Below are 13,842 nucleotides of genomic sequence, written 5' to 3' on the forward strand. Positions count from 1 at the left end.
TGATTAATAAATAGCATGGGTAAGTAAACTAAATAAACTAAGTTAAGTCTGGATATTCTCTGATTTTGTAAATACATAAATTAGATATTAAACTGCTCTTGAATTCAATTTATTTCGGAAATTTATTATAATTTGAGAAAGTATTTAAATATTTGTAGGTGCTGAAACTGTCATTTTGATTAAAAATCAGTGTTGGGCATTAATCGATTAAAATTTAAAATATTTATAATTATACTTAATGTAATTAATTAAAAAGTTAATTGTCAAACGATTTTGTATAATTAATCACACGCACAAATAAGTTTTCATTTAACTATAGTTAAGTGAATATAAGTGTTATTAATTTTCAATCGACATAATCAAAGTTGATTAAAAATTAATGATAAGTATAATCATAATCACGATTAATTTAATTAATTGTTAAATCAAATCAAACACTAATTAGAACAATTGTTAATCAATAAATTTTAATCATATTTAAACAGAAACATTTATAAATCAATATTAGTTAATAAATTATTTTATTTATTATGTTAATCATTGTTAAATCAATCCCTAATCGAGTCATTTTGTTAATTAATGAAAAATTGATCCTTGATTTATTTCAAAGTGACTAAACATTTTGATCGTTTATTATAATCAAGAATTAAATTTTTAATTCTAATAATTAATTGATAAATTAACTACACATTTTTCAATATTAAGAATAGATAAACAGAAGACCAAATGTTGCAATAGCGACACGATTTATTTATTTCTTCTATAATTTTGATTTTATTTAACTTTAAAATAAAACTTAAAAAAGAGAATGGTTCTATTTTCTATCGATGAATTTTCTCAATATCTGTTTCATCTAATTCGATCCTGATTGAACACCTGAAAAGATTTCAACATCTCGTGTCCAATGTTCTGCTAATGATAAGGAAACACTTCGATAAATCTGATTTGATATGATGATGATACCGCTGGTTACGAGACAGTTGTTCGTTCGATCTGGGAAAGGGAATAATGTCAAATGAATATCTAAGTAACTCGAAGCTCTCGTTAATGTATCCGAGAATTCGGCAAGTCGTAAATAAATTCGCAAGGTGACAGAACGAAGAATCTGCGAAATAAAGTAAATCGGTGATTACAGTGATTGTTATAAAATTACACAGAAAGAGTGAATATATTCGGCAGTGAAACAAAGCGCGGTAAAATAAATAATACGTACGGTCGGGCGTTTAACGCGTGGAAGGATTTAGAACGTGGAAATGAGAATTCGTTTGAAAAAGTGTGTATTGTCGAAGGGTGGTACTTATCGCATTAATCTCGCTCGTAATTGATTTGTCTGTGATAATACTAGCTTGAACACGAAGCTGCGAGTCCAATTCTCGTTGTCGCTGATATCGTAGGACATCGACCGCCACTGAGATACGGGATCGAGGGACATTCGGGACATCCTCTTCGGTGTAAGTCCTTCGATTAGTGCTCCTTGAGTTACACAGCCCCGCAATATGCCGCGACCGGGAGCGTTCAGTCTTCTTTTCGTGCTCTATTTCGTCCTAATCTCGGCGGATGAACAATATAAATGCTCGTGGTACGGAGAATGCGGAAGATCAGTGGTATTTCCGCGGACATGCGTGGCGAAAGATGTTGTTCCCCGGCTGATCGACGACGCGTCGGCCGAAGCTCTTCTCCAGAAGAAATGTCCGCATCTCTTCGAGAACGGCGGTTCGTATATTTAAAATACGTCTTTTGTGATTCGATTATTCCAGTCGCGCGATCGATAGTTGCGGAAGGTGAAGATGTCACCTCAGCTTCTGGGAATATTTGTGTTCTTGCAGAATCACCAAAAACATGCTGCGATGCCAAACAAATTGCCACGATGGCAAGCAATATGGGTACGGCGGAAAGTATTTTTGGCAGGTGTCCGACCTGCGTGAGAAATATGTTTCGATTGATCTGCGACATGACTTGCAGTCACGAGCAGGGTCGATTCGTGAAAGTGACCAATAGTTCCGAAGACAACGGCTTAGAGTATGTCGTTGAATCTGAGGTAATTCCCCAAGAATCTATTTTAGTTCTTACACATAAATCGTTTAATTTATATTTTAAATGTTTCCTTTTCAAGAATATTTTTGAAAAAATTTAAATGTTACCGACCATACTTTAGGTTCATGTCACGGAAAAATTCATAAATGAAACATACGATTCCTGCAGCAAGGTTGTCAATCCTACGAGCGGAAGTTATGCCATGGAGTTGGCCTGCGGCCCGCACGGAGCCAGTAGGTGCTCACCGAAATTGTAAGTAGCGGAGCACGTGCGATCGTAAAACAAAGTCACGAACAACACATACATACACATAATTCTTCAAGGTGGTACGACTTCATGGGCAATATCAAAACGAACCCTTACATACCCTTCCAGATAACATATGTTTATGACGCAGCTGAAGAATGGGGCGACGAGCCGTGGAATGCTACGACTAAAAATTGCAGCGAGGCTTATGACGTAAGTGCGTGAGAAATATCTTCTGAGAGCTGCTTCTGGCTCGCGCGAGAAGATTTTCGAAGCTTATTTCTTTGTCTTAGATTTAATTTTTTTTATTTTCGATTTTTTTCCAGGACTCGTCTAAGGCTTGCAGCTGCGTCGACTGTCCCATCGCGTGCCCCTACATAGAATTAAAAATTAAAGACTCAGATTCGTTTAGAATCGGCGAATTCAATGGCTACGGAGTTATAGCAGCTATAGTAGTCGTTTTAATCACGATCATTTTAACTGTTTTAGTAAAATTTGGAACAGGTGGCATACGTAATTTGTTAAAAAATAGGAAAAAAGGTATATATTAAATCAATCTTTAATTAATACTGGAATACTTAAAAAATTTTTCTATTTAATATTATTAATATTATTAATATTGTTAATAGTATTAAATATTATAATATTAATATTTAAGATTCTATTTTCTTTCTGAATGTTTTTGTATTCCTAGATTCTACGAGAACGTCAACGAAAAGGACGGACGGAGATTGTAGACAAAGTTATCAAAAAATTTTCGAAGTAGCCTTTGCTAGATGGGGAACAGGTAACTTTGTCTTTTTTATAAATATAATTTTGAAATTTATTAATAAAATATTTTTAGATTACATACATAATATTATTTTTAACAAAATTATATACTGTTGTCGCATAATTTAAATACAACATTTAAATACAACTTAAAATATTATATTTAAAACAAAGATTTGGTATATATTTGATATTATTAAAAAATTATTTTTTGGTTATTACATAACAGTATACAGTTTTCAATTTTCAACAGCGTTTGCCAAATATCCTATTATCTCTCTGTTCACGACCTCATATATCGTTCTTGGTCTGAGTTACGGAATCATGTATCTCTCGGTGACGGTAAATCCTATTGAAATATGGGCAGCGCCGAGTAGCAGATCAAGAATAGAAAAAAATTATTACGATAATCGATTTCAACCATTTTATAGAACCGAGCAAATCTATATAAAATCTGTTGATGTTGATAAGGTAAGAAACTTGTTATGATAATTATGATAGTAATTATATAGTACCAATATTCTCGAATAATACCTGATTAAACCCATAATATTTAAATATTTTGACCACATAGAGTTTTATGATAACATATTTCTTAAAAATATTTAAAAATATATTAACAGATTTATTATCATATATCAGAAAACTCTACTTATTATTATACATTTCTTACTACTTATTATTATACATTATTATACATTTTTTAATACACGATAGATAAAACATAATACTGTGAACGGAGTTATAGAGTTTGGACCGGTGTTTAACGAGACTTTTTTGCTAGCTGTGTATAAACTGCAGGAGCAGATTCTTCAAGTAAGTTGACGCAATTGAGAAACATTATTATTCAGTATAAAATGTAATAAGAATTCGGTTAATATTTTTAACGTTCGTAGTTAGGCCAAAAAACTGGCGAAGGATTGGAAAAAATCTGTTATGCTCCCGTACAAAGTGATTTTATTGGACCAGTTACTCTTGACCTCTGCACTGTACAAAGCGTATGGGGATACTTCCAAAATGACATCAAAAAGTTTAATGATACAGAGAATTCCGAGGGATATGAAATTAATTATCTGGATCACTTGTACAAATGTATGCAGTAAGTAAAATTCAGTTTTGCTTGCTTATTTGTTTGATAAATTAGGCGGAGGACATGTATTGTCCCGAAATATTATAATCCCGAAATATAAAATATGAGTCATTGCTCCGAAAAGTCAAAATCTCGAAATTTTGATTTATAGACATTAAACAAATTTTGATTTTTTTTTAATAAAATAGATAAAAATAAGCAATTATTTTGTATGTCTAAGGTAGTTTTCCTGCTAAATCAAAATGAACAGATTTTCATGAAACTTTATAGAGAAATTCAAATTAATGATATAAATTGACACTCGAAAAATGTGTCGTGCTGGATAGTTATGACAATTCTGGCGACAAATCTCGGTAGATCTCGTATAGCTCTGTGCTTTGATATCATTTTTAAACAGAGTACTAGCGTTTAAAATTGTGCACATAATTTTAAATGCACGAAATCAGCACGACACTCGAAAAATGTGTCGTGCTAGATAGTTATAGCAATTCTGGCGACAAATCTCGCTAGTTCTCGTATAGCTCTGTGCTTTGATATCATTTTTAAACGGAGTTCTAGCGTTTAAAATTGTGCACCTAATTTTACCATCAAAAAACCTTAAAAAGGTAAAAAAGATACGCCAAATATATAAACGCGTGCTTTCCAAAATAAATTTGACTTTAATACAGTTAGCCAAGTATATTTAAAAAAAGACTTAAAGAAGTTTAATAATCATTTATTTAAAAATTGCTTAAACGTGCCTAATGATTAAATGATTAAATGATTAAATGATTAAAATCAACCAACGGGATTATAGTGAAGCAAAAACTTGGCGTGCCCGGCTCGTATTTTTTCTGAATTTCCAAGGCTCTATGTTATTAATATTGGTAAATATATATACAAGAATGTAATTAATGTGATTTGGATATTGTTTTACTATTTGCAGTTTTTGCTTTATTATGTTATTATTGATAATCCTATTTTTCAAATAATTTTTGAATAGAATCGTTTTTTAATGCGTTTATATACTTAACATATCTTTTTTAACTTTGTGAAGTTTTTCATAGATTATTATTTTTTTATTATTTTATTTGTACAAATAATTTTATAATAATATGTGCTGTCTAGGTAAGACCGCTTTCTAATGAAACATTTTATTGAGAAGTATCTAGGACTGGATATTATTGCGGTCGCTTCCCCTTCTTATCTCAAACGGATTCTTTTCCCAAACGCGGACCGGTTCCTTTCTGCCTCTATATACCCTATTACTAGTATAGTCGAATCATATTGTGTTAATCAGTTAGCACTACATATAAGGCGTTTGACCACTATTACACTAAACCAAAACTGTACGTAAATTCCAATAAAATATTCATTCTACTAATAAAAAAATTATTAAAATTGGTCCACTGAATTATTTTATTATTATAATGTTTTATTTATTGTAATAAAGAATAATTCGTTATATTAATAAATTTATATATAGCTAATGAAAAGGTTTAATGCAATATTTATGCTATTAACAAAAAGTTTATTGTATCAATGAATTTTAGTCAATAAACTTCATACATTGATACTGGCTGCGTTCCGATATGCACTGCCAGTACTGAAAATCTATAGTTCACGTCACATACACTATAGAATTTCAGTACTGGCAGTAAATATCGGAACGCAGCCACTATAAAGAATATTTTTTTCAGTATACTGATTATTGTTGACTGACATAGCAAGTTTTGACAGTCCGTCGAGGATAGATTATACATTTTCGCAAATCTATATATAAAATAATATCGTGGATATTACAATGCATTTTAAACTGGATGCAATCGCTTGCTTTAAGCATCATTAAGACTGGCGCAATACCAAAACATGTAGCACTAATTATGGATGGTAATAGACGTTATGCGAATAAAAGAAACAGCCAAAACAGAGGAATACATTAAATATCCCTCGTCGAGGATAGATTGTACATTTTCGCATATCCATACATAAAATGATATCGTGAATATTATAACGTATTTTGAACTGGGTGCAGTACCTGGCTTTAAGGATCATTAAGACTAGCGAGATATCTACACGGCGAGATAAACGTGGCGTTTATCATAGATGATAACAGACATTACGCGAATAAAAGAAACAGCCAAGACAGAGGGATACATTAAGTATCCCTCTTTGAGGATAGATTGTACATTTTCGCATATCTATACATAAAATAAAATCGTAAATATTACAACGTATTTTGAATTGGATGCAGTATCTGGCTTTAAGGATCATTTTATTCGCGTAACATCTGTTACCATCCGTAATAAATGCTATATGTCTTGGTATTTTGCCAGTCTTAATGATCCTTAAAGCAAAAGATTGCACCCAGTTTAAAATGCGTTGTAATATCCATGATATCATTTTATGTATAGAAATGCGAAAATGAACAATCTATCCTTGACGGACTGTCAAACTTGCTATGTCAGTCAACAATAATCAGTAATAGTCGTCGAACGCCTTATATATAGTGCTAACTGATTAACACAATATGACTATACTAGTAGTAGGGTATATACAGACAGGAGAGAACCGGACCGCGTTTGGGAAAGGAATCCGTTTGAAAGAAGGGGAAAAGACCGCAATAATATCCGGTTCTAGATATTTGTCAATAAGATGTTTCATTAGAAAGCGGTCTTACCCAGACAGCACATATTATTAGACATCTTTTAGTCGTCTTTTACAGTTGCATTATAGACATGTTTTTATTCTTAATATTTTTAATAAATTTGTTTTATGAGAAAAAGGTGTAAATAAAATTTTAAATCTAATAAATATATATATATATATATATATATATATACACATATAATACAATATGATATAAAATTACATAATTATATTTTGTATATTATATATGTTAATGTATATAAAATACTATTTTCTATTTAGGTTTCGTTCCCCAACTTCGAGATGGTATCGATATCTCGCGCTTTTCTTAGCCATTCTAAAAACTTGCTGGTCAATTTGTCGAACGTTGTGCTTGAAGAGTTTAAGTTTAAAATTGTTCTTAAAATTGTTTTTTTTTAATTAATACCGAGTTATTTATTTTTTATTAAAAAACTAAAGCGTATAAGATTACCAATAATAATATTGGAAAAAATATTATTTTTTTATTCTTTCAGTTTTCCTTAGTCCGTTTCATGTTAAATTTTTTGCCAATCTATTTCTAAGAAAAATGACCAAACAAGTGGTTAAATGTTTAATCGCAGTTGTTCCTCCAATGGTTTGTTTTCCTGTAACAATATATAATACAATATACATTATTTCAAAAGGAAAATATCACGAGATTTGAAAAGCATGTAAAACAAAGAGAAATAAGAACGAAACAAATATATATATATATATATATATATATATATATATATTTAATATTAATAAGCATACATATTTTATTACGAAAGTATTATATAAATAATTGTTATACGGAAAGTAATTCTATTTTTGTATAAGATAAGGGGAAGCTTAAGACAAATCTTTGATTTCGAAACCTCGTTTGAAATGAATTACTCAACTCGATTCTGTTTTTCAATTCGATTTCTCAACAGGCAGTAGTACACAATGTTGCGTGTAATATTGCAATAGTATGTATACAATGATGGTAACAACACAATGACGACACTAACGAGCGGTAAAGAGGCGAAAAGAGCATAGGAAGAGTAGTGGAGGGAGGAAAAAAGCGAGAGAGAGAGATAGAGAAAGAACAGTGACCGCAACACTAAGGACGGAAGGACCCATTTCTGTCATTCATTATTTTAATTCTGTTTTCTTTTCACTTTAGATTCTTTGTTTTCCTAACTTTCTCTTCTACTTTCTCTTACCCAAAATCTGTAGATGAACGACGAGAGGAGAAGCAAGGTCTTCGCATGAGCGCCATTTTGGAGCTGTAAAGTGTATGTGTAGTGTTTGTTGTATAAGAAGAGTGAGTAGTAGTAAAAGTAGAATGTGGGAAAGATGGAATTGATACATCGTATTGGCCCAGGCATGTTGGAACCAGATATGTAAATATGGATAGAAAGACCTTCCTACCTCTCTCGTCATTCATCTACAGACCTTGGCTAGGAGAAAAGTGAAATAGATGGAAATAGAAAAGAAAGATAGAAAGAGAAAAGGGGGCGAAAAAAAGAAATAGAAATACAAATAGTACAACAAATAATACAAACAACGAAACTATCGAAATACGTTATAAAAGAATGGAAGAAAGATAAAATACATGCTTTTTAAACAGAATTCTCGCGTTTAAAATTGTGCACATAATTTTAAATGCGCGAAATCAACACGACACTCGAAAAAATGTGTCGTGCTGGATAGTTATGACAATTCTGGCGACAAATCTCGGTAGTTCTCGTATAGCTCCGTGCTTTGATATTGTTTTTAAACAGAGTTCTAGCGTTTGAAATTGTGCACATAATTTTAAATGCGCGAAATCAGCACGACACTCGAAAAAATGTGTCGTGCTGGATAATTATGACAATTCTAATTTAATTTAGTTAAGTTAATCATTTTCAAAGAAAAATGTGAACATGTATCTAATAAATTTATGTTTTTTCTACAAGTGCATTTTTTGTGTAATAAAAATTGTTTAAATCTTTTTATTTAAAATGTTGTAATTTTTAATAAACTGTCTTTCAGAAATTCTTTTGATCCAACGTGCCTGGCGCCGTACAAAGGGCCCATAATACCTGCTATAGCAATCGGAGGTTTTCTGAGAGAAAAAGAGTTTAATTATGATTCCTCAGATTATATCAAAGCGACTGGATTAGTTTTAACGTTTCTGGTGAGAAATTCGCTTGATGAGAAAGCTCTCGAACCGGTCTATAAATGGGAACAACGGTATGTGTATATATATATTAAAGTCAAGAGAAAAAAAGAGGATAAAATTGAATGGCCCTAAAAAATAATTATCAGTGCACTATGAATTAGATATATCAAACAGTGCAATTATTATAAATTTTAGTTTCCTCGACTTTATGGAAAAATGGGATCGAGATGATCGACCGAACTTCATGGACGTCGCATGGTCTACGGAAAAATCGATACAGGACGAATTAGATAGGACATCGAAAGCGGAAGTCATAACGGTGGTCATCAGTTACCTTCTCATGTTCGTTTATGTCGCCTTCGCTCTCGGCAAGATCAAGGCTTCCGTTGTTGGTTGTTTTGTAAGTCTTACCATCACAGTCCATATCGCGCGAAATTATAAAACATAAGTTTCAACAATGCAAACTGTTTCAAATATAATTCTTTAATTTAGACCGGAAGCAAAATCGTATTGAGCATCGGAGGTATCATCATAGTTATAGCATCGGTTGGTTGTTCTCTCGGCATTTTCGGCTATATTGGCGTACCAACCACTCTGCTCACAATCGAGGTATCATAATTAATTTAAAGACTTACATGCAATTTTTATTTAACACTTGCAAATAAAACAAACTACAATAAAATTCAAAAGAATATTTAAATTTGTGAAAAATTAAAATAAGTAAGTACATTATGTTTTAATAATTTTTAATAGTGTGAAATTTACATAAACGTGAAAAATTAAACAAATACATTTAAACGTAATAGGAGATATTAATGGAGAATAAAACAGCAATTTAATGGCAATTAATTGTTATTCAGGTAATTCCTTTCTTAGTGCTAGCAGTCGGAGTCGACAATATTTTCATCTTGGTGCAAAATCATCAGAGAAACCCTCGGCGTATTGATGAAACGATTCCAGAGCACATCGGTAGAGTTCTTTCTGTAGTCGGACCTTCGATGCTGCTTACCAGCAGCTCTGAATGTTTCTGCTTTTTAATTGGTACGTAAGTAAAAATATATATCACAAAATTGTAATGTAAATTATGTGAAAAATAAAAATAAAAATTTTAGGAGCGTTTTCGGCGATGCCAGCGGTCAACACTTTCGCGATGTACGCCTCGCTATCGATTTTAATTAACTTCCTGCTTCAAATAACGGCCTTTGTCGGTTTATTGTCTCTTGATTCTCGGAGAGCTGAGGTAAATTCTACAAACATCATTAAATGCTTGTAAATATTTATATTGAAAAAATTTTATTAAAAATTTCACCGTTTAATGTTAGAAAAATTGGATCAGTGAGTAATGTACAAGTATAAGTTAAAATTTAAATTATATTTATATTATCTCCACTTTTTTAAAATTTCAACATCCTAATTATAATTAATATTTCAATTTTATGATTTCCTTGATTTTTGCAATTTTTAAAGTAAACTATCGACATTTTTAGAATGATCGTCTGGACGTTTTGTGCTGCATTTCCGTCAGGGATAACTCGAATGTCGACGAACGCGATGGTATCGTTCACACAATCTTCGAACGCGCCTACACGCCGTTTGTGATGAAGACACCGGTCCGAATTGTTGTAGTAGTGATCTTCGTTGCTATTCTCACTACTCATGTCATTGTCTTACCGCAGATCGAAGTTGGACTGGATCAAAAACTCTCGATGCCCGAAGACTCTTACGTTCTTAAATATTTTCAAGTAAGAAATAAATAATAAAAAAGTAAAAATAAAAATTGTTTAATTGTAATTATTACAATTCAACACGCAAGCAATTATTTATCCACGTCACATGAAAGTTGAAGCGAGAAATCTTTTATCTCTTTTTAAAAACTTAAAATACATTTGTTTTTAAAACATTATATACATATATATGTATATGAGATATATGTTACATTGCGTTACAGTTTTAACAATGTTTTATTTTTAGTATATGGAGGATCTTTTGTCGATGGGTCCACCTGTATACTTCGTGCTGACAGAAGGACTGAATTACAGCAAAAAAGAAGTACAAAATACTATATGCGGCGGTCAGGGATGCAATACGGATTCCTTGTATACGCAAATATACTCAGCCGCTCAACAATCCAACGTGTTTGTATCTCTCATAACTTTTAAGAATCTTCGAAAAAATGTGTCTCGCAAGTCATAAATAAAATTAAGGAAATACAACTAACATATTTCTTTTTCTACTTAGTATTTTAATACAAAATGTTACGCACTTTACTATATTAATTTTATGTTCTCTTTTTTCGCTATAAATTAATTGCTCGAAAATGTCACAGAATTTCATCTATTAATAATTGCAGGTCTTACTTGTCTAAAGCAGCTTCGTCTTGGATAGACGATTATCTCGATTGGTCAGCGATTAGTGACTGCTGCAGATATCATACAAACAATCAATCCTTTTGTCCACATAATAACAGTATGTATCGGCATTACGCAAAATAATAATAATAATATATGCATCTATGTGTATGTATAATATCAATTTTGGGGAGACATTTAAGCTTATAATGTTCTTTCTTATCAACTTGGCAAGTTTAATTTAAAACGATTTTTGGCGATCGTTTGATACATGTACTAAAATGAACCAAACTGTACCAGAACCAGAATAAGATACAAGTATACTTTTATATCATTGGTTCTTGTACAGTTTGGTACATCGCCAAAAATCGCCTTTAATAATAATAAAATAATTTGTAGAAAATTGTAAGAAATGCGGGATTGTCATTGATGAGGATACTTCCCGTCCGAATGAAACAAGTTTCAGAAAGTACATCCCTTTCTTTGTGAACGACATTCCAGATGAAAACTGTGCCAAAGCTGGCAGAGCTGCTTATTATGATGTGAGTTCAACATTATTGGAAATCGTATTTTAATAAGAAGCTAGATGGAAAATTTTTATCGTATTGCACAAAATGGTTTTTTTTTAATTTTCTAAATTTTTTAAATGCAGAGCATTAAAAAATAAAATAAAAATAAAAATTAGATTTTATTTATTTTAATTATTTATATAAAATAATTTTAATTATTATATAGATTAAAAAAAATTAAATTTATTTAATAAAATCTCTTGTGGCAGGCAATGAACTACGATTATGACGAGTACGGTTTGACAAATGTAAAGGATTCGTACTTCATGGGTTATCATACGCCCTTAAAAGCTTCTTCCGACTGGTACGAGGCATTGCATGCTGCTAGGATAATATCAGAAAACATCACAGACATGATAAACGATGCCCAGGTGTCCAATCAGAAAGTCTACGTATTTCCATATAGGTGAGATATTACAGTAAAATTAATTGCAATATAAAAAAAGAATTCTATATTTTTAAAAGAAATGTCTAATCTTGAAAATTGATAATCTTGCAAAATAAATTACTAATTTTAATTTTCGTACTTCTCTTGCTATTATATACTATGAATTATTGAATAAATTTTATATCGTGTTTTTCAGTGTATTTTACGTATTCTACGAGCAATACTTAACCATCTGGCAAGAAACCTTGTCATCGATAAGTTTATCCCTTGCCGTGATTTTCGTGGTGACACTATTTCTCACAGGATTATCATTATTCTCTGCAGTGATAGTCGTTCTTACAGTCTTGATGATAATCGTTAATTTAGCGGGCCTAATGTATTGGTGGAGTATCAGTTTGAACGCGGTTTCTCTCGTAAATTTAGTTATGGTACGTATTAACATTTATTCATATCTTTTCTCATTCTCTAATAAGATATATATAATTTCATTAAATACAATTATTTCTATCATTATGATTTAATATTATCGTTTATATAAACAAATCATAGACTTTTACTTTCCATTATCAAATTTCGTTATAAAATGTTATCAATTTAACACGTAAATGTAAAATTAAATTTTTTAAATTCGTTATTAAATTATGTAATAAATTTATTGTTCTAAAGCATAAATTTTTGTTGCAGGCGGCTGGCATCTCTGTAGAATTCTGCAGCCATATAGTGCATTCATACATCACCTCTGTAGCAGAGACAAAAATTGGCAAAGCGTCGGATGCTCTTTCCGTCATGGGAAGTTCTGTAAGTTCAATTAAATGTCGCAAATCACAGATGTCTTATATTTAATATCTTGGAGGACCCTTTTTGTGAAAAATGTTAAATTTGTTTCATTTTATAGGTATTTTCCGGAATCACTTTGACCAAATTCGTAGGAATCGTGGTACTGGCATTCGCAAAGTCGCAGATCTTTCGAGTTTTTTATTTCAGAATGTACTTAGGCATTGTTTTATTCGGAGCAGCGCATGGTCTCATATTCTTACCGGTGTTATTAAGCTTTTTAGGTGAGTGACAATCGTTGAGGCTGTTGATTTTATGCGACAGAACGCGTAGTGCAATAATACAATTAATAATTATTACAGGACCTACGTAAGAAAGGCTAACATAAAGGTTCACGGCGATAGGAAAGCCATCCCATGATTTGTACATACTGTATGCATTAGACTAAATACACAATTTTGTATTAATTAACATGTAATAACGATCACCATGTATATAACGGTACTTATATTCAGCGAATTGATCAGATGCAATTTTTTATCGAGCGTCTTCATTATATCGCGTGCATTTCACATTAAAATATTTTTCAACGATATCGCATTCTTTCTTTCTTAATGCTATGAACCCGGAAAAATGTATATTTATCGATATAAATGAAGAACAGATAGTCGAATTTATGATTCGTTGCTCAAATGTGATTGCAGTATCAACACTTAAAGATATAATTTAATCTTCATTTACTAATCAAGTATTAGAATCAATCAAGCTAAATGGAACAGATTGTTCACTTTAAAACACAACTCAGTTATTTTATTCTAAAATATAAATGTTTTCAGGTATTA

At 31.4% G+C, this 13,842-nt stretch overlaps 1 protein-coding gene across 1 annotated transcript; it reads left to right on the plus strand.

Moving 5' to 3' along the window:
- The first annotated feature begins 865 nt into the window (after window positions 1-865).
- Window positions 866-13,595, plus strand: LOC105828508 (NPC intracellular cholesterol transporter 1 homolog 1b). The gene is made up of 23 exons (XM_036288562.1): window positions 866-1,713; window positions 1,827-2,038; window positions 2,156-2,286; window positions 2,358-2,493; window positions 2,607-2,820; window positions 2,975-3,067; window positions 3,305-3,522; window positions 3,769-3,867; window positions 3,948-4,150; window positions 8,792-8,992; window positions 9,117-9,321; window positions 9,414-9,530; window positions 9,782-9,962; window positions 10,034-10,161; window positions 10,409-10,663; window positions 10,893-11,056; window positions 11,272-11,387; window positions 11,669-11,811; window positions 12,048-12,244; window positions 12,423-12,654; window positions 12,911-13,024; window positions 13,122-13,284; window positions 13,363-13,595. Exons 1-23 carry the CDS (start codon window positions 1,497-1,499, stop codon window positions 13,371-13,373), a joined length of 3,750 nt encoding a protein of 1,249 aa, XP_036144455.1. The 5' UTR covers window positions 866-1,496; the 3' UTR covers window positions 13,374-13,595.
- The last annotated feature ends 247 nt before the right edge of the window (window positions 13,596-13,842 follow it).

The sequence above is a fragment of the Monomorium pharaonis genome, chromosome 6 (assembly GCF_013373865.1).
Source record: "Monomorium pharaonis isolate MP-MQ-018 chromosome 6, ASM1337386v2, whole genome shotgun sequence".
Taxonomy (NCBI): Eukaryota; Metazoa; Arthropoda; class Insecta; order Hymenoptera; family Formicidae; genus Monomorium; species Monomorium pharaonis.